The sequence below is a fragment of the Salvelinus fontinalis genome, unplaced genomic scaffold, assembly GCF_029448725.1.
Source record: "Salvelinus fontinalis isolate EN_2023a unplaced genomic scaffold, ASM2944872v1 scaffold_0045, whole genome shotgun sequence".
Lineage (NCBI taxonomy): Eukaryota > Metazoa > Chordata > Actinopteri > Salmoniformes > Salmonidae > Salvelinus > Salvelinus fontinalis.
This window is the reverse complement of record NW_026600254.1, coordinates 90,288-112,423: the sequence shown is the minus strand read 5'-3', so window position 1 is coordinate 112,423 and position 22,136 is coordinate 90,288. Positions and strand designations below refer to the sequence as shown.

The following is a 22,136-nucleotide window of genomic DNA, read 5'->3' as shown; positions in this document are numbered from 1 at the left end:
AGGACATAGAGGAGAGACATAGAGGAGAGACATAGAGGAGAGACATAGAGGAGAGACATAGAGGAGAGACATAGAGTAGAGACATAGAGGAGAGACATAGAGTAGAGACATAGAGGAGAGACATAGAGTAGAGACATAGAGGAGAGACATAGAGGGGTATTATCAGTTAGGACATAGAGGAGAGACATAGAGGAGAGACATAGAGGAGAGACATAGAGTAGAGACATAGAGGAGAGACATAGAGTAGAGACATAGAGGAGAGACATAGAGTAGAGACAGAGAGGAGAGACATAGAGGGGAGACAGAGAGGAGAGACATAGAGTAGAGACATAGAGGAGAGACATAGAGTAGAGACATAGAGGAGAGACATAGAGTAGAGACATAGAGGAGAGACATAGAGGAGAGACAGAGAGGAGAGACATAGAGGGGTATTATCAGTTAGGACATAGAGGAGAGACATAGAGGAGAGACATAGAGGAGAGACATAGAGGGGAGACATAGAGGAGAGACAGAGAGGAGAGACATAGAGGAGAGACATAGAGGAGAGACATAGAGGAGAGACATAGAGGAGAGACATAGAGGAGAGACATAGAGGGGTATTATCAGTTAGGACATAGAGGAGAGACATAGAGGGGTATTATCAGTTAGGACATAGAGGAGAGACAGAGAGGGGTATTATCAGTTAGGACATAGAGGAGAGACATAGAGGAGAGACATAGAGGGGAGACATAGAGGGGTATTATCAGTTAGGACATAGAGGAGAGACATAGAGGAGAGACATAGAGGGGTATTATCAGTTAGGACATAGAGGAGAGACATAGAGGAGAGACATAGAGGAGAGACATAGAGGAGAGACATAGAGGAGAGACATAGAGGAGAGACATAGAGGATAGACATAGAGGAGAGACATAGAGAGACATAGAGGGGTATTATCAGTTAGGACATAGAGGAGAGACATAGAGGAGAGACATAGAGGAGAGACATAGAGGAGAGACATAGAGGAGAGACATAGAGTAGAGACATAGAGGAGAGACATAGAGTAGAGACATAGAGGAGAGACATAGAGTAGAGACATAGAGGAGAGACATAGAGGGGTATTATCAGTTAGGACATAGAGGAGAGACATAGAGGAGAGACATAGAGGAGAGACATAGAGTAGAGACATAGAGGAGAGACATAGAGTAGAGACATAGAGGAGAGACATAGAGTAGAGACAGAGAGGAGAGACATAGAGGGGAGACAGAGAGGAGAGACATAGAGTAGAGACATAGAGGAGAGACATAGAGTAGAGACATAGAGGAGAGACATAGAGTAGAGACATAGAGGAGAGACATAGAGGAGAGACAGAGAGGAGAGACATAGAGGGGTATTATCAGTTAGGACATAGAGGAGAGACATAGAGGAGAGACATAGAGGAGAGACATAGAGGGGAGACATAGAGGAGAGACAGAGAGGAGAGACATAGAGGAGAGACATAGAGGAGAGACATAGAGGAGAGACATAGAGGAGAGACATAGAGGAGAGACATAGAGGAGAGACATAGAGGAGAGACATAGAGGGGTATTATCAGTTAGGACATAGAGGAGAGACAGAGAGGAGAGACATAGAGGAGAGACAGAGAGGAGAGACAGAGAGGAGAGACATAGAGTAGAGACATAGAGGAGAGACATAGAGGAGAGACATAGAGGAGAGACAGAGAGGAGAGAGAGAGGAGAGAGAGAGTAGAGACATAGAGGAGAGACATAGAGGAGAGACATAGAGGAGAGACATAGAGGAGAGACATAGAGGAGAGACATAGAGGAGAGACAGAGAGGAGAGACATAGAGGAGAGACAGAGGGGTATTATCAGTTAGGACATAGAGGAGAGACAGAGGGGTATTATCAGTTAGGACATAGAGGAGAGACATAGAGGAGAGACAGAGAGGAGAGACAGAGAGGAGAGACATAGAGGAGAGACAGAGGGGTATTATCAGTTAGGACATAGAGGAGAGACAGAGGGGTATTATCAGTTAGGACATAGAGGAGAGACATAGAGGAGAGACAGAGAGGAGAGACATAGAGGAGAGACATAGAGGAGAGACATAGAGGAGAGACATAGAGGAGAGACATAGAGGAGAGACATAGAGGAGAGACATAGAGGAGAGACATAGAGGAGAGACATAGAGGAGAGACATAGAGGGGTATTATCAGTTAGGACATAGAGGAGAGACATAGAGGAGAGACAGAGAGGAGAGACATAGAGGAGAGACATAGAGGAGAGACATAGAGGAGAGACATAGAGGAGAGACATAGAGGAGAGACATAGAGGGGTATTATCAGTTAGGACATAGAGGAGAGACATAGAGGAGAGACAGAGAGGAGAGACATAGAGGAGAGACATAGAGGAGAGACATAGAGGAGAGACATAGAGGAGAGACATAGAGGAGAGACATAGAGGGGTATTATCAGTTAGGACATAGAGGAGAGACATAGAGGAGAGATAGAGGGGTATTATCAGTTAGGACATAGAGGAGAGACATAGAGGAGAGACATAGAGGAGAGACATAGAGGAGAGACATAGAGGAGAGACATAGAGGAGAGACATAGAGGGGTATTATCAGTTAGGACATAGAGGAGAGACATAGAGGAGAGACATAGAGGAGAGACATAGAGGGGTATTATCAGTTAGGACATAGAGGAGAGACATAGAGGAGAGACATAGAGGAGAGACAGAGGGGTATTATCAGTTAGGACATAGAGGGGTATTATCAGTTAGGACATAGAGGGGTATTATCAGTTAGGACATAGAGGGGTATTATCAGTTAGGACATAGAGGTATTATCAGTTAGGACATAGAGGGGTATTATCAGTTAGGACATAGAGGGGTATTATCAGTTAGGACATAGAGGGGTATCATCAGTTAGGACATAGAGGGGTATCATCAGTTAGGACATAGAGGGGTATCATCAGTTAGGACATAGAGGGGTATTATCAGTTAGGACATAGAGGGGTATTATCAGTTAGGACATAGAGGGGTATTATCAGTTAGGACATAGAGGGGTATTATCAGTTAGGACATAGAGGGGTATTATCAGTTAGGACATAGAGGGGTATTATCAGTTAGGACATAGAGGGGTATTATCAGTTAGGACATAGAGGGGTATTATCAGTTAGGACATAGAGGGGTATTATCAGTTAGGACATAGAGGGGTATTATCAGTTAGGACATAGAGGGGTATTATCAGTTAGGACATAGAGGGGTATTATCAGTTAGGACATTGAGGGGTATTATCAGTTAGGACATAGAGGGGTATTATCAGTTAGGACATAGAGGGGTATTATCAGTTAGGACATAGAGGGGTATTATCAGTTAGGACATAGAGGGGTATTATCAGTTAGGACATAGAGGGGTATTATCAGTTAGGACATAGAGGGGTATTATCAGTTAGGACATAGAGGGGTATTATCAGTTAGGACATAGAGGGGTATTATCAGTTAGGACATAGAGGGGTATTATCAGTTAGGACATAGAGGGGTATTATCAGTTAGGACATAGAGGGGTATTATCAGTTAGGACATAGAGGGGTATTATCAGTTAGGACATAGAGGGGTATTATCAGTTAGGACATAGAGGGGTATTATCAGTTAGGACATAGAGGGGTATTATCAGTTAGGACATAGAGGGGTATCATCAGTTAGGACATAGAGGGGTATTATCAGTTAGGACATAGAGGGGTATTATCAGTTAGGACATAGAGGGGTATCATCAGTTAGGACATAGAGGGGTATTATCAGTTAGGACATAGAGGGGTATTATCAGTTAGGACATAGAGGGGTATCATCAGTTAGGACATAGAGGGGTATTATCAGTTAGGACATAGAGGGGTATTATCAGTTAGGACATAGAGGGGTATTATCAGTTAGGACATAGAGGGGTATTATCAGTTAGGACATAGAGGGGTATTATCAGTTAGGACATAGAGGGGTATTATCAGTTAGGACATAGAGGGGTATTATCAGTTAGGACATAGAGGGGTATTATCAGTTAGGACATAGAGGGGTATTATCAGTTAGGACATAGAGGGGTATTATCAGTTAGGACATAGAGGGGTATTATCAGTTAGGACATAGAGGGGTATTATCAGTTAGGACATAGAGGGGTATCATCAGTTAGGACATAGAGGGGTATTATCAGTTAGGACATAGAGGGGTATTATCAGTTAGGACATAGAGGGGTATTATCAGTTAGGACATAGAGGGGTATTATCAGTTAGGACATAGAGGGGTATTATCAGTTAGGACATAGAGGGGTATTATCAGTTAGGACATAAAGGGGGAAGTGATGACATGTTTTGTTGACACCGGCCCAAAGGGGGAAGTGATGACATGTTTTGTTGACACCAGCCCAAAGGGGGAAGTGATGACATGTTTCGTTGACACCAGCCCAAAGGGGGAAGTGATGACATGTTTCGTTGACACCGGCCCAAAGGGGGAAGTGATGACATGTTTCGTTGACACCGGCCCAAAGGGGGAAGTGATGACATGTTTTGTTGACACCGGCCCAAAGGGGGAAGTGATGACATGTTTTTACTCCTTCTGCTGAGTAATGTTTTGTAGAATGAATATCCTTACCTCCAAGACACTAAGTCTGATCGTACCGTCTCCATCCTGGTCGAAGGCTTGGAACGCCCCTGCAAACAAACCCCAGGTAATGAATCAATCAATAAATCAAATATTTATTTATTAAGAGGACCAAAATGGAAATATATATTTTTACTTTGGTTGTGTTATCCGCATTTACTTTGAATTAGTTGTGTACATGTGTGGTTGAGTTGTGTTTTAAATGTGTTTATTTTTTTATTTTTAAAATCAAATGTAACCTTTATTTAACTATGCAAGTCAGTTTTAAGAAAAAATTCTTATTTACAATGACGGTGTACCCCGGCCAAACCCGGACGACACTGGGATGGATCATTTTGTGTCGCCCTACGGGACTCCCAATCACGGCCGGATGTGACGCAGCCTGGTTTTATACACACGTGTGGATGAGTTGTGTTTTTAAATGTCAAATAAATCGAACCAACTCAAATATAAAGCCCTTTTTACATCACCATGTACAGTAACCAGACCTGCATGCCCACAGCACAAACAGATCTGGGACCAGTGTGATACGGCGATGAGGTGAGGTGGGTGTGACTTACTGAACATGGCTTCCAGCCGGACCAGACAGCTGATGAAACTGTCAAAGTCGATATTCATTCCCTCGTTGGCGTAGCGCATGGTGATGATGTCATAGAGCTGGTTGTTGAGACGGAAGCCTGAACGGGAGACAAGACACATAACTGAACAGTGACAAGACCGTTAGATGGGATATATTGGAGAGACACATAACTGAACAGTGACAAGACCGTTAGATGGGATATATTGGAGAGACACATAACTGAACAGTCACAAGACCGTTAGATGGGATATATTGGAGAGACACATAACTGAGTCACAAGACCGTTAGAAGGGATATATTGGAGAGACACATAACTGAACAGTGACCAGACCGTTAGAGATGGGAGATGTTGGAGAGACACATTAGGCTGTGTTGGGCGTGTTCAGTGTTCAGTTACCATGGCTGCAGCACATTTAAAACAAAACAGAATGTCTTTCCACCTCCTTGTCGTTGCCAGGGATCCAATCTACCTGACGGTTTTTATTCTATTTAAACCCGGTAAACACAACTTAAGATGCTCTTACCTGCATCGTTGACAGCATTTCTCATCTCGTAGCTGTTGATGCTACCAGCCTGGTCCGAGTTATAGTGTTGGAAAATTCCCTAAAGAAACAGAGCAGTTGTAAATCTATACATCGGACTGTGTCTACAGTGCCCATTTGGGAGTTTAAATGAAAGGAGTGGGAGATGAGGGAAAACCAAGCATTCTTAAGAGGAAGATGATGAAGAGCATTCTCACCTGCCACTGTTTGATCTTGTTCCAGAGATGTCTGAACTCCTGCAGGTTGAGTCTGCCAGTCCCGTCCATCTAGAAAACTGCAGTTAAGACAACAATGACGGGCGACACATGGGAACTCACAGTCAACCATTTCAACAGTCACTACGTGCTACAGTCACACCCATGGCCTTGGGTACGTACTACAGTCACACCCATGGCCTTGGGTACGTACTACAGTCACACCCATGGCCTCGGGTACGTACTACAGTCACACCCATGGCCTTGGGTACGTACTACAGTCACACCCATGGCCTTGGGTACGTACTACAGTCACACCCATGGCCTTGGCTACGTACTACAGTCACACCCATGGCCTTGGGTACGTACTACAGTCACACCCATGGCCTTGAGTACGTACTACAGTCACACCCATGGCCTTGGGTACGTACTACAGTCACACCCATGGCCTTGAGTACGTACTACAGTCACACCCATGGCCTTGGCTACGTACTACAGTCACACCCATGGCCTTGGCTACGTACTACAGTCACACCCATGGCCTTGGCTACGTACTACAGTCACACCCATGGCCTTGGGTACGTACTACAGTCACACTCATGGCTTTGGTACGTACTACAGTCACACCCATGGCTTTGGTACGTACTACAGTCACACCCATGGCTTTGGGTACGTACTACAGTCACACCCATGGCCTTGGGTACGTACTACAGTCACACCCATGGCCTCGGGTACGTACTACAGTCACACCCATGGCCTTGGGTACGTACTACAGTCACACCCATGGCCTTGGGTACGTACTACAGTCACACCCATGGCCTCGGGTACGTACTACAGTCACACCCATGGCCTCGGGTACGTACTACAGTCACACCCATGGCCTTGGGTACGTACTACAGTCACACCCATGGCCTTGGGTACGTACTACAGTCACACCCATGGCCTTGGGTACGTACTACAGTCACACCCATGGCCTTGGGTACGTACTACTGAGAACTACTGCAGCAAATGGTGATTTTGCCCTCATAGACCACTGTAGGCCCTGTCACAGGTCACAACAGACTGTGATTTCTCTGTAGACTAGTGGTTCTCAAACCTTTCCTTGGGACCCCCAGTCGTTCTCTAACCTCTCCTCTGGGACCCCCAGCCTTTCTCTAACCTCTCCTCTGGGACCCCCAGCCGTTCTCTAACCTCTCCTCTGGGACCCCCAGTCGTTCTCTAACCTCTCCCCTGGGACCCCCAGCCGTTTTCTAACCTCTCCTCTGGGACCCCCAGCCGTTCTCTAACCTCTCCTCTGGGACACCCAGTCGTTCTCTAACCTCTCCTCTGGGACCCCCAGCCGTTCTCCAACCTCTCCTCTGGGACCCCCAGTCGTTCTCTAACCTCTCCTCTGGGACCCCCAGCCGTTCTCTAACCTCTCCTCTGGGACCCCCAGTCGTTCTCTAACCTCTCCTCTGGGACCCCCAGCCGTTCTCTAACCTCTCCTCGGGGACCCCCAGCCGTTCTCCAACCTCTCCTCGGGGATCCCCAGCCGTTCCATGTATTTGATCTATTCCAGAGCTTTCACATCTCCGTTGTAGCTCAGTTGGTAGATTGTGGTGCTTGTAATGCCAGGGTTGTCGGTTCAATTCCCCGAGCCACCCATAGAGAAAATGTTTGAACACAGGACTGTTGCTTCGGATAAAAGAGTCTGCAAAATAGCGTATTTTATATTGCCAGTTAATCATCAAGTGATAAGCGAATTAGTCAGTTGTGGAAAAAATTACCCAACTGTCATACTTGAGTAGAAGTAAAGATTCATTATTAGAAAATTAATCAAGTGAAAGTGAAAGTCACCCGGTAAAATATTATTTGAGTAGAAGTATTTGTTTTAAAATATACTTAAGTATCAAAAATAAATGTAATTGTTAAAATATTAAAAAAGTTCAATGTGTGTGAATTGGACCATTTCCCTGTCCTGATGAGCATTTCAAATGTAATGAGGTCTCTGGGAAAATGTATTGAGTAATAAGTACATCATTTTCTTTGGGAATGCGGGGAAATAAACGTAAAAGTTGTCAACCTGACCTGGGAGGGTCTCTATCTACACACAACCTGACCTGGGAGGGTCTCTATCTACAGACAACACAACCTGACCTGGGAGGGTCTCTATCTACAGACAACCTGACCTGGGAGGGTCTCTATCTACACACAACCTGACCTGGGAGGGTCTCTATCTACAGACAACACAACCTGACCTGGGAGGGTCTCTATCTACAGACAACCTGACCTGGGAGGGTCTCTATCTACAGACAACACAACCTGACCTGGGAGGGTCTCTATCTACAGACAACACAACCTGACCTGGGAGGGTCTCTATCTACAGACAACACAACCTGACCTGGGAGGGTCTCTATCTACAGACAACACAACCTGACCTGGGAGGGTCTCTATCTACAGACAACCTGACCTGGGAGGGTCTCTATCTACAGACAACACAACCTGGGAGGGTCTCTATCTACAGACAACCTGACCTGGGAGGGTCTCTATCTACAGACAACCTGACCTGGGAGGGTCTCTATCTACAGACAACCTGACCTGGGAGGGTCTCTATCTACAGACAACACAACCTGACCTGGGAGGGTCTCTATCTACAGACAACCTGACCTGGGAGGGTCTCTATCTACAGACAACACAACCTGACCTGGGAGGGTCTCTATCTACAGACAACCTGACCTGGGAGGGTCTCTATCTACAGACAACCTGACCTGGGAGGGTCTCTATCTACAGACAACCTGACCTGGGAGGGTCTCTATCTACAGACAACCTGACCTGGGAGGGTCTCTATCTACAGACAACCTGACCTGGGAGGGTCTCTATCTACAGACAACCGGACCTGGGAGGGTCTCTATCTACAGACAACCTGACCTGGGAGGGTCTCTATCTACAGACAACCTGACCTGGGAGGGTCTCTATCTACAGACAACCTGACCTGGGAGGGTCTCTATCTACAGACAACCTGACCTGGGAGGGTCTCTATATACAGACAACACAACCTGACCTGGGAGGGTCTCTATCTACAGACAACCTGACCTGGGAGGGTCTCTATCTACAGACAACCTGACCTGGGAGGGTCTCTGTCTACAGACAACCTGACCTGGGAGGGTCTCTATCTACAGACAACACAACCTGAACTGGGAGGGTCTCTATCTACAGACAACCTGACCTGGGAGGGTCTCTATCTACAGACAACCTGACCTGGGAGGGTCTCTATCTACAGACAACCTGACCTGGGAGGGTCTCTATCTACAGACAACCTGACCTGGGAGGGTCTCTATCTACAGACAACACAACCTGACCTGGGAGGGTCTCTATCCACAGACAACACAACCTGACCTGGGAGGGTCTCTATCTACAGACAACCTGACCTGGGAGGGTCTCTATCTACAGACAACCTGACCCGGGAGGGTCTCTATCTACAGACAACACAACCTGACCTGGGAGGGTCTCTATCTACAGACAACCTGACCTGGGAGGGTCTCTATCTACAGACAACACAACCTGACCTGGGAGGGTCTCTATCTACAGACAACCTGAACTGGGAGGGTCTCTATCTACAGACAACCTGACCTGGGAGGGTCTCTATCTACAGACAACACAACCTGACCTGGGAGGGTCTCTATCTACAGACAACCTGACCTGGGAGGGTCTCTATCTACAGACAACCTGACCTGGGAGGGTCTCTATCTACAGACAACACAACCTGACCTGGGAGGGTCTCTATCTACAGACAACCTGACCTGGGAGGGTCTCTATCTACAGACAACCTGACCTGGGAGGGTCTCTATCTACAGACAACCTGACCTGGGAGGGTCTCTATCTACAGACAACCTGACCTGGGAGGGTCTCTATCTACAGACAACCTGACCTGGGAGGGTCTCTATCTACAGACAACCTGACCTGGGAGGGTCTCTATCTACAGACAACCTGACCTGGGAGGGTCTCTATCTACAGACAACCTGACCTGGGAGGGTCTCTATCTACAGACAACCTGACCCGGGAGGGTCTCTATCTACAGACAACACAACCTGACCTGGGAAGGTCTCTATCTACAGACAACCTGACCTGGGAGGGTCTCTATCTACAGACAACCTGACCTGGGAGGGTCTCTATCTACAGACAACCTGACCTGGGAGGGTCTTTGTCTACAGACAGCACAGCCTGGGAGGGTCTCTATCTACAGACAACCTGACCTGGGAGGGTCTCTATCTACAGACAACACAACCTGACCTGGGAGGGTCTCTATCTACAGACAACCTGACCTGGGAGGGTCTCTATCTACAGACAACCTGACCAGGGAGGGTCTCTATCTACAGACTACCTGATCTGGGAGGGTCTCTATCTACAGACAACACAACCTGACCTGGGAGGGTCTCTATCTACAGACAACCTGACCTGGGAGGGTTTCTATCTACAGACAACCTGACCTGGGAGGGTCTCTATCTACAGACAACACAACCTGACCTGGGAGGGTCTCTATCTACAGACAACCTGACCTGGGAGGGTCTCTATCTACAGACAACCTGACCTGGGAGGGTCTCCATCTACAGACAACCTGACCTGGGAGGGTCTCTATCTACAGACAACCTGACCTGGGAGGGTCTCTATCTACAGACAACCTGACCTGGGAGGGTCTCTATCTACAGACAACCTGACCTGGGAGGGTCTCTATCTACAGACAACCTGACCTGGGAGGGTCTCTATCTACAGACAACCTGACCTGGGAGGGTCTCTATCTACAGACAACACAACCTGACCTGGGAGAGTCTCTATCTACAGACAACCTGACCTGGGAGGGTCTCTATCTACAGACAACCTGACCTGGGAGGGTCTCTATCTACAGACAACCTGACCTGGGAGGGTCTCTGTCTACAGACAACACAACCTGACCTGGGAGGGTCTCTACCTACAGACAACACAACCTGACCTGGGAGGGTCTCTATCTACAGACAACACAACCTGACCTTGGAGGGTCTCTATCTACAGACAACCTGACCTGGGAGGGTCTCTATCTACAGACAACACAACCTGACCTGGGAGGGTCTCTATCTACAGACAACCTGACCTGGGAGGATCTCTATCTACAGACAAACTGACCTGGGAGGGTCTCTATCTACAGACAACACAACCTGACCTGGGAGGGTCTCTATCTACAGACAACCTGACCTGGGAGGGTCTCTATCTACAGACAACCTGACCCGGGAGGGTCTCTATCTACAGACAACACAACCTGACCTGGGAGAGTCTCTATCTACAGACAACCTGACCTGGGAGGGTCTCTATCTACACACAACCTGACCTGGGAGGGTCTCTATCTACAGACAACACAACCTGACCTGGGAGGGTCTCTATCTACAGACAACCTGACCTGGGAGGGTCTCTATCTACAGACGACACAACCTGACCTGGGAGGGTCTCTATCCACAGACAACACAACCTGACCTGGGAGGGTCTCTATCTACAGACAAACTTACCTGGGAGGGTCTCTATCTACAGACAACCTGACCTGGGAGGGTCTCTATCTACAGACAACCTGACCTGGGAGGGTCTCTATCTACAGACAACACAACCTGACCTGGGAGGGTCTCTATCTACAGACAACCTGACCTGGGAGGGTCTCTATCTACAGACAACCTGACCCGGGAGGGTCTCTATCTACAGACAACACAACCTGACCTGGGAGAGTCTCTATCTACAGACAACCTGACCTGGGAGGGTCTCTATCTACACACAACCTGACCTGGGAGGGTCTCTATCTATAGACAACACAACCTGACCTGGGAGGGTCTCTATCTACAGACAACCTGACCTGGGAGGGTCTCTATCTACAGACGACACAACCTGACCTGGGAGGGTCTCTATCCACAGACAACACAACCTGACCTGGGAGGGTCTCTATCTACAGACAAACTTACCTGGGAGGGTCTCTATCTACAGACAACCTGACCTGGGAGGGTCTCTATCTACAGACAACCTGACCTGGGAGGGTCTCTATCTACAGACAACACAACCTGACCTGGGAGGGTCTCTATCTACAGACAACCTGACCTGGGAGGGTCTCTATCTACAGACAACCTGACCCGGGAGGGTCTCTATCTACAGACAACACAACCTGACCTGGGAGAGTCTCTATCTACAGACAACCTGACCTGGGAGGGTCTCTATCTACACACAACCTGACCTGGGAGGGTCTCTATCTACAGACAACACAACCTGACCTGGGAGGGTCTCTGTCTACAGACAACCTGACCTGGGAGGGTCTCTATCTACAGACAACCTGACCTGGGAGGGTCTCTATCTACAGACAACCTGACCTGGGAGGGTCTCTATCTACAGACAACCTGACCTGGGAGGGTCTCTATCTACAGACAACCTGACCTGGGAGGGTCTCTATCTACAGACAACCTGACCAGGGAGGGTCTCTATCTACAGACAACCTGACCTGGGAGGGTCTCTATCTACAGACAACCTGACCTGGGAGGGTCTCTATCTACAGACAACCTGACCTGGGAGGGTCTCTATCTTCAGACAACCTGACCTGGGAGGGTCTCTATCTACAGACAACCTGACCTGGGAGGGTCTCTATCTACAGACTACCTGACCTGGGAGGGTCTCTATCTACAGACAACACAACCTGACCTGGGAGGGTCTCTATCTACAGACAACCTGACCTGGGAGGGTCTCTATCTACAGACAACCTGACCTGGGAGGGTCTCTATCTACAGACAACCTGACCTGGGAGGGTCTCTATCTACAGACAACCTGACCTGGGAGGGTCTCTATCTACAGACAACCTGAACCGGGAGGGTCTCTATCTACAGACAACCTGACCTGGGAGGGTCTCTATCTACAGACAACCTGACCTGGGAGGGTCTCTATCTACAGACAACCTGACCTGGGAGGGTCTCTATCTACAGACAACCTGACCTGGGAGGTTCTCTATCTACAGACAACACAACCTGACCTGGGAGAGTCTCTATCTACAGACAACCTGACCTGGGAGGGTCTCTATCTACAGACAACCTGACCTGGGAGGGTCTCTATCTACAGACAACACAACCTGACCTGGGAGGGTCTCTATCTACAGACAACACAGATACAGAGGATACGTCCATGAGAGAGATCATGCTCCTGCAGCTCTCCAGGCTAAAACCCTCTGTGTTCAGGTCCTTATCTGTGTGAGTGAGAGAGAGAGAGAGAGAGAGAGAGAGAGAGAGAGAGAGAGAGAGAGAGAGAGAGAGAGAGAGAGAGAGAGAGAGAGAGAGACAGAGAGAGAGGATTAACAAATCGACAAATGACCAACAAACCTTTACCTCTTTTTATCTGGTGTACAGGGCTAGAACAGGACCCAGTTGAGGGCTGGGAAACAATGCTGTACGTGATTAATGGGAGAATAACAACATAGAAGAAGACTTCTATATGTATCTGTGTGTGAGAGAGAGAGAGAGAGAGAGAGCGAGCGAGGGAGGGAGATTTAAACTTCTATATGTGTCTGTGTGTGAGAGAGAGAACGAGGGAGATTTAGACTTCTATATGTCTCTGTGTGTGAGAGAGAACGAGGGAGATTTAGACTTCTATATGTATCTGTGTGTGAGAGAGAACGAGGGAGATTTAGACTTCTATATGTATCTGTGTGAGATAGAGAGCGAGGGAGATTTAAACTTCTATATGTATCTGTGTGTGAGAGAGAGAACGAGGGAGATTTAGACTTCTATATGTATCTGTGTGAGATAGAGAGCGAGGGAGATTTAGTTTTCTATATGTATCTGTGTGAGAGAGAGAGCGAGGGAGATTTAAACTTCTATATGTATCTGTGAGAGAGAGAGAACGAGGGAGATGTAAACTTCTATATGTATCTGTGTGAGAGAGAGAACAAGGGAGATTTAGACTTCTATATGTATTTGTGTGTGAGAGAGAACGAGGGAGATTTAGACTTCTATATGTATCTGTGAGAGAGAGAGAACGAGGGAGATTTAGACTTCTATATGTATCTGTGTGAGAGAGAGAGAGATTTAAACTTCTATATGTATCTGTGTGAGAGAGAGAGAACGAGGGAGATTTAGACTTCTATATGTATCTGTGAGAGAGAGAGATTTAAACTTCTATATGTATCTGTGAGAGAGAGAGAGAGAGAGATTTAAACTTCTATATGTATCTGTGTGAGAGAGAGAGAACGAGGGAGATTTAGACTTCTATATGTATCTGTGAGAGAGAGAGAACGAGGGAGATTTAGACTTCTATATGTATCTGTGTGAGAGAGAGAGAGATTTAAACTTCTATATGTATCTGTGTGAGAGAGAGAGAACGAGGGAGATTTAGACTTCTATATGTATCTGTGAGAGAGAGAGAACAAGGGAGATTTAGACTTCTATGTGTATCTGTGAGAGAGAGAGAACGAGGGAGATTTAGACTTCTATATGTATCTGTGTGTGAGAGAGAGAACGAGGGAGATTTAGACTTCTATATGTATCTGTGAGAGAGAGAGAACGAGGGAGATTTAGACTTCTATATGTATCTGTGAGAGAGAGAGAGAGCGAGGGAGATTTAAACTTCTATATGTATCTGTGAGAGAGAGAGAACAAGGGAGATTTAGACTTCTATGTGTATCTGTGAGAGAGAGAGAGCGAGGGAGATTCAGGACAGTGTTTCCAAACTCTTCTGGGGACCAGTCCATATTTGTGAATATGATTTATATACAGTGGGGTTTGAAATTATTGAGACCCGTCATAAAGATGAGCAAAAGTCAATGAACATTACCCAGTACAACGTCATTCTAGCTAAAAACGTTGTTGCCTCTGCCAAGAGGGTGAAACCGGGCCACAAGGGGATCTTTCAGCAAGACATTAACCCCCAAACATCAAAATCCATCAAGAAATGGCTAATTTGCCACATTTTGCAATGGCCCTCTCAGTCGCCGGACTTGAAACTCATTGAAAACCCTGGGGTTTTAATTGAAGATGCCAGTCCATAAGATCAGACGACGGATATCAAGGATCTGTAAAGATTCTGCATGGAGGAATGGTCTAAGATCCCTCCCAATGTGTTCTCCAATCTCATAAAACATTTTAGATAAAAGGCTCAGTGACGTTATCCTCGCAGGGGGAGGTATTGAAAACAAGTGTGCCAATCATTTTGACCCCTACCTTTTTTGAGAGGTATTTGTTTAACCTGTTAAATAAAATCTCTTTCTCTGAGCAATTAGTATTAGTTGTATTAGTTGTATTGTATTAGTATAAAATAATAGAATTTACCCCCCAAAAATATGCATACATGTTAGCTCACTATTTGAATTATATATTGTACAGAGTAATTTTTTCACATCTTTATCAATGTCAATAATTTTGGCTGTAATTTTCACTGTAAACGGTGAAGAAAACATGTCCTAGAATGGATCCTCCGGAAGCCCTTCTGTAACGATAATGTACAGAAGGACTGTAAGCTGTAGTTTTAGTCTTACGTTTGGCGACGATACTGTTGAGGACATTCTTCAGCTCGTTGGCGGTTATTTCCATTTCCTGGGAGAGAGGAGACAGTGGGAGAAGGACACATGGAGATCATCTGACGGGAATTTTACATTTTAATGTTAAACTGGCATTTGTTTTTTTTGTGCTAATCTACGGAAGCCCTGAAGCCCAAGAGGGAAAAACTAATCTAATTTGAACAACTCAGTATCTCGTTTGAACAAATTTATAGTATATATATATATACATATATATACAGTACCAGTCAGAAGTTTGGACACACCTACTCATTCAATAGGTTTTCTTTATTTGTACTATTTCCTACATTGTAGAATAATAGTGAAATAACATATGGGATCATGTCGTAACCCAAAAAAAGTGTTACATAAATCAAAATATATTTTAGATTTGTCACGACTTCCGCCGAAGTTGGTCCCTCTCCTTGTTCGGGCGGCGTTCGGCGGTCGACGTCATCGGCTTTCTAGCCGCCACCGATCCATGTTTCATTTTTCCTTTGGTTTTGTCTGTATACACACCTGGTTCCCATCTCATACTTATGTTCCTTATTTAACCCTCTGGTTTCCCTTTCTGTTTTGTGCGTGATTGTCTTTTGTGTATTCCGGTATGTTGTAATTTTGAGTCCTGTTTTGTCCTTGTTTACAACAGGATTTTGTTACATTTTTGGATTGAGTAAATCAGTTATGGTTACTCTTATCTGTGTCCTGCGCCTGACTCCTTAGCTATCTTTTAGATAGACTCTGACAATATTTGAGATTCTTCAAAATAGCCACCCTTTGCCTTGATGACAGCTTTGCACACTCTTGGCATTCTCTCAACCAGCTTCATGAGGTAGTCACCTGGAATGTATTTCAGTTAACAGGTGTGCCTTTTTAAATATATTCTAATGATTTTGGGGTGTTTTTACTAACTATTACGAAAGAGATACTAAGTCATTCAAACAAGATAATTCAAGGCTACCGTAGTTAATCTATTGATGTCTGAAAGCATCCTTACACGATAAAATAACCGAATCAAATACATTTTTTCTAACCAGACCTGAGTTCCAATAGTATTTTGTTTTCCTCTGTATAATACTTACTTTAAATCAGTTGATTGAGCCTACCTGGAGTGCCAGTTTCCACTTTTGGGATTTTTTTTATTGGTTTCATTGCACCAGGCAAGCTAAATGAAGTGTAGATACAGTATTTGATCCCAGGTCTGGTAACAACAGTAATAGGCCAGAAATACAGTAGGCATGACATAGGAAATACAGGCCCGGGATTCAATCAGACCGCTTTTAAAGGCAATGTTGCCGTGTTCGCGGAGAATGCTGCATATGTCAGCTCAATGGGAAATGACCTTAGATACGTAACGCGGATCTAATGCAGATCGGATTGAATCCCGGCCTTAGATTGGGAGCACATTGGTTGACCACCCACCCCAGCACTATACTCACACTCCCCCAAGCGCTCACTGGCCTCCCCGTACTCACATCCCCGGCTATCTGCTGAAAGATGCTCAGGAACTGCTGGTCCTCCTCACTCTCCTCCCCCGCGTTGGATGGGGCCGGCTGAGAAGGAGAAGACGACACAGAGGAGAGAGAGAGGGGAGAGAGAGAGGGAGGGAGGGGAGAGAGAGAGGGAGGGAGGGGAGAGAGGGGGAGGGGAGAGAGAGAGGGATGGAGGGGAGAGAGAGAGGGAGGGGAGAGAGAGAGGGAGGGAGGGGAGAGAGGGAGGGAGGGGAGAGAGAGAGGGAGGGAGGGGAGAGAGAGAGGGAGGGGAGAGAGAGAGGGAGGGAGGGAGGGAGGGAGGGAGAGGGAGGGAGGGAGGGGAGAGAGAGAGAGAGAGAGAGAGAGAGAGAGAGAGAGAGAGAGAGAGAGAGAGAGAGAGAGAGAGAGAGAGAGAGAGAGAGAGAGAGAGAGAGAGAGGCAAAGTGTCTGAGGCAGATACATTTCTGAAAGATGAAAACCGAAAAAACGAATACTGTTGTTTTCATGTCATTTCTCATTGAGATAATAATAATAATAATATCGGGCCAATTTCCCTTTCGAAAGGCGTCGTAAAAATCTAAACACAAAAGTATAAGAAATTCGGTTGTTTATTTATTAACCACAGTCACAATAATCCAAGACATGGTGAAAAAATAGAGACTGGAGAAGACTGACTGACAGAGACAGGAAGTTGGGCTGTGGACTACGAGACAGATAGATACATGATGCTGACAGAATGACAGACAGAGGCAGGAAGCTGGGCTGTGGACTGTGAGACAGATGTTGACAGAATGACCGACAGACACAGGAAGTTGGGCTGTGGACTGCGAGACAGATGTTGACAGAATGACCGACAGACACAGGAAGTTGGGCTGTGGACTACGAGACAGATAGATACACGACGCTGGACAGAATGACCGACAGACACAGGAAGTTGGGCTGTGGACTACGAGACAGATAGATACACGACGCTGGACAGAATGACCGACAGACACAGGAAGTTGGGCTGGGGACTACGAGACAGATAGATACACGACGCTGGACAGAATGACCGACAGACACAGGAAGTTGGGCTGTGGACTACGAGACAGATAGATACACGACGCTGGACAGAATGACAGACAGAGACAGGAAGTTGGGCTGTGGACTACGAGACAGATAGATACACGACGCTGGACAGAATGACAGACAGAGACAGGAAGTTGGGCTGTGGACTACGAGACAGATAGATACACAACGCTGGACAGAATGACAGACAGAGACAGGAAGTTGGGCAATGGACTACGAGACAGATAGATACACGACGCTGGACAGAATGACAGACAGAGACAGGAAGTTGGGCTGTGGACTACGAGACAGATAGATACACGACGCTGGACAGAATGACAGACAGAGACAGGAAGTTGGGCTGTGGACTACGAGACAGATAGATACACAACGCTGGACAGAATGACAGACAGAGACAGGAAGTTGGGCAATGGACTACGAGACAGATAGATATACGACGCTGGACAGAATGACCGACAGAGACAGGAAGTTGGGCTGTGGACTACGAGACAGATAGATACACGACGCTGGACAGAATGACAGACAGACACAGGAAGTTGGGCTGTGGACTACGAGACAGATAGATACACGACGCTGGACAGAATGACAGACAGACACAGGAAGTTGGGCTGGGGACTACGAGACAGATAGATACACGACGCTGGACAGAATGTCAGACAGAGGCAGGAAGTTGGGCTATGGACTACGAGACAGATAGATACACGACGCTGGACAGAATGACCGACAGAGACAGGAAGTTGGGCTGGGGACTACGAGACAGATAGATACACGACGCTGGACAGAATGACAGACAGAGGCAGGAAGTTGGGCTGTGGACTGTGAGACAGATGTTGACAGAATGACCGACAGAGACAGGAAGTTGGGCTGTGGACTGTGACTCACCACTGGATGATCGGCCTCGATCCTGTTCTCTATCTCCCTGATTAGAAACCAACACAAACAGCAGTCACCATGGTGACGCCAGCAGAGATGACATCATCGTCTAGATCACATTTTCTTACAGAGAACCAAACGCTTCAACATCCTAACGACTCATTATTTCATCGCATTTCTCATCTCCAGCTATTCCTAAATGTCTATAAAGTATATCTCTGGGTTAGGAACTGTAATGTTGCATCATCAATTATATGGAATTATACTCTTTTCTTAAAACTGGTTCTAAAGTTCTAAAGCCTTATTATGGTCCATTATCCAATAGCATTGAACTGAAGGACAATAGTTATTGTACCACACGCCTTACCACCTCACAACGAGCTGTAAGAAAACATGTTAATTTACGTACCACACGCCTTACCACCTCACAACAGGCTGTAAGAAAACATGTTAATTTACGTACCACACGCCTTACCACCTCACAACAGGCTGTAAGAAAACATGTTAATTTACGTACCACACGCCTTACCACCTCACAACGAGCTGTAAGAAAACATGTTAATTTACGTACCACACGCCTTACCACCTCACAACGAGCTGTAAGAAAACATGTTAATTTACGTACCACACGCCTTACCACCTCACAACAGGCTGTAAGAAAACATGTTAATTTACGTACCACACGCCTTACCACCTCACAACAGGCTGTAAGAAAACATGTTAATTTACGTACCACACGCCTTACCACCTCACAACAGGCTGTAAGAAAACATGTTAATTTACGTACCACACGCCTTACCACCTCACAACGAGCTGTAAGAAAACATGTTAATTTACGTACCACACGCCTTACCACCTCACAACGAGCTGTAAGAAAACATGTTAATTTACGTACCACACGCCTTACCACCTCACAACGAGCTGTAAGAAAACATGTTAATTTACTAGCTGTTACGTGTTTTTCATGAGAGATCTTCGACAACTTCTTTTCTTTTTGCCAAATGTCTAATTGAGGAGCCGTTCCCCTTCTCTCTGGCCTCTTAGTTTCAGTACATTTGTATTTGTAGTTATTATGGATTCCCATGAGCTGCTGCCAAGGCATCGGCTACTCTTCCTGGGGTTTATTATGGATCCCCATTAGTTCCTGCCAAGGCAGCAGCTACTCTTCCTGGGGTTTATTATGGATCCCCATTAGTTCCTGCCAAGGTATCAGCTAGTCTTCCTGGGGTTTATTATGGATCCCCATTAGTTCCTGCCAAGGTATCAGCTAGTCTTCCTGGGGTTTATTATGGATCCCCATTAGTTCCTGCCAAGGCAGCAGCTACTCTTCCTGGGGTTTATTATGGATCCCCATTAGTTCCTGCCAAGGCAGCATCTACTCTTCCTGGGGTTTATTATGGATCCCCATTAGTTCCTGCCAAGGCATCAGCTACTCTTTCTGGGGTTTATTATGGATCCCCATTAGTTCCTGCCAAGGCATCAGCTACTCTTCCTGGGGTTTATTATGGATCTCCATTAGTTCCTGCCAAGGCATCAGTTAGTCTTCCTGGGGTTTATTATGGATCCCCATTAGTTCCTGCCAAGGCATCAGCTAGTCTTCCTGGGGTTTATTATGGATCCCCATTAGTTCCTGCCAAGGCAGCAGCTACTATTCCTGGGGTTTATTATGGATCCCCATTAGTTCCTGCCAAGGCATCAGCTACTCTTCCTGGGGTTTATTATGGATCCCCATTAGTTCCTGCCAAGGTATCAGCTAGTCTTCCTGGGGTTTATTATGGATCCCCATTAGTTCCTGTCAAGGCAGCAGCTACTCTTCCTGGGGTTTATTATGGATCCCCATTAGTTCCTGCCAAGGCAGCAGCTACTCTTCCTGGGGTTTATTATGGATCCCCATTAGTTCCTGCCAAGGCAGCAGCTACTCTTCCTGGGGTTTATTATGGATCTCCATTAGTTCCTGTCAAGACGGCAGCTAGTCTTCCTGGGGTCCGGAGAAAATTAAGGCAGTTATACAATTTACATTCATTACAGAATTCACAACACACTGAGTGTGTGCCCTCAGGCCCCACTACCACATATCTACAATATCCTTGTGTACATGTGTGTATGGTGCGTATGTTATCATGTGTGTGTTTACATGTGTCTGTGCCTATGTTTGCGTCTCTTCACAGTCTCCGCTGTTAATCTTTTTTTTTAAATCTAATTTTACTGCTGCATCAGTTACCTGATGTGGAATAGAGTTCCATGTAGTCATGGCTCTATGTAGTACTGTGCGCCTCCCATAGTCTGTTCTGGACTTGGGGACTGTGAAGAGACCTCTGGTGGCATGTCTTGTGGGGTATGCATTGGTGTCTGAGCTGTGTGTTAGTAGTTTAAACAGACCTCTGGTGACATGTCTTGTGGGGTATGCATTGGTGTCTGAGCTGTGTGCTAGTCGTTTAAACAGACAGCTCGGTGCATTCAACATGTCAATACCTCTCACAAAACCAATTAGTGATGAAGTCAATCTCTCCTCCACTTTGAGCCAGGAGAGATTGACATGCATATTATTAATGTTAGCTCTCTGTGTACATCCAAGGGCCAGCCGTGCTGTCCTGTTCTGAACCAATTGTAATTTTCTTAAGTCCCTCTTTGTGGCACCTGACCACACGACTGAACAGTAGTCCAGGTGCGACAAAACTAGAGCCTGTAGGACCTGCTTTGTTGATAGTGTTGTTAAGAAGGTAGAAACTAGGGCCTGTAGGACCTGCCTTGTTGATAGTGTTGTTAAGAAGGTAGAAACTAGGGCCTGTAGGACCTGCCTTGTTGATAGTGTTGTTAAGAAGGTAGACACTAGGGCCTGCAGGACCTGCCTTGTTGATAGTGTTGTTAAGAAGGCACAGCAGCCGTTTACTATGGACAGACTTCTCCCCATCTTAGCTACTGTTGTATCAATATGTTTTGACCATGACAGTTTACAATCCAGGGTTACTCCAAGCAGTTTAGTCACCTCAACTTGCTCAATTTCCACATTATTCATTACAAGATATAGTTGAGGTTTAGGGTTTAGTGAATGATTTGTCCCAAATACAATGCTATTAGTTTTTTTTAAATATTTAGGACTGATTTGTTCCTTGCCACCCATTCTGAAACTAACTGCATCTCTTTGTAAAGTGTTACAGTCTGTTCAGTCACTGTAGTAGCTGACGTGTATAGTGTTGAGTCATCTGCATACATAGACACACAATCAAAGTCAGAGACATGTCATTAGTAAAGATTTTTAAAAGTAAGGGG

The 22,136-nt window shown here is 46.2% G+C and overlaps 1 protein-coding gene across 1 annotated transcript in view; it reads right to left on the bottom strand.

Moving 5' to 3' along the window:
• The window catches only part of LOC129842514 (calpain-3-like), a 59,596-nt gene that overhangs the window by 5,701 nt on the left and 31,759 nt on the right, over positions 1-22,136 (bottom strand). The window contains exons 13-20 of the mRNA XM_055911093.1: positions 18,876-18,912; positions 16,929-17,006; positions 15,433-15,490; positions 13,085-13,149; positions 5,940-6,008; positions 5,725-5,803; positions 5,181-5,297; positions 4,612-4,670 (exon numbers count right to left, since the gene is read on the bottom strand). Coding sequence (XP_055767068.1) covers positions 4,612-4,670; positions 5,181-5,297; positions 5,725-5,803; positions 5,940-6,008; positions 13,085-13,149; positions 15,433-15,490; positions 16,929-17,006; positions 18,876-18,912 — 562 coding nt within the window. The remainder of the gene's footprint in view (positions 1-4,611; positions 4,671-5,180; positions 5,298-5,724; positions 5,804-5,939; positions 6,009-13,084; positions 13,150-15,432; positions 15,491-16,928; positions 17,007-18,875; positions 18,913-22,136) is intronic.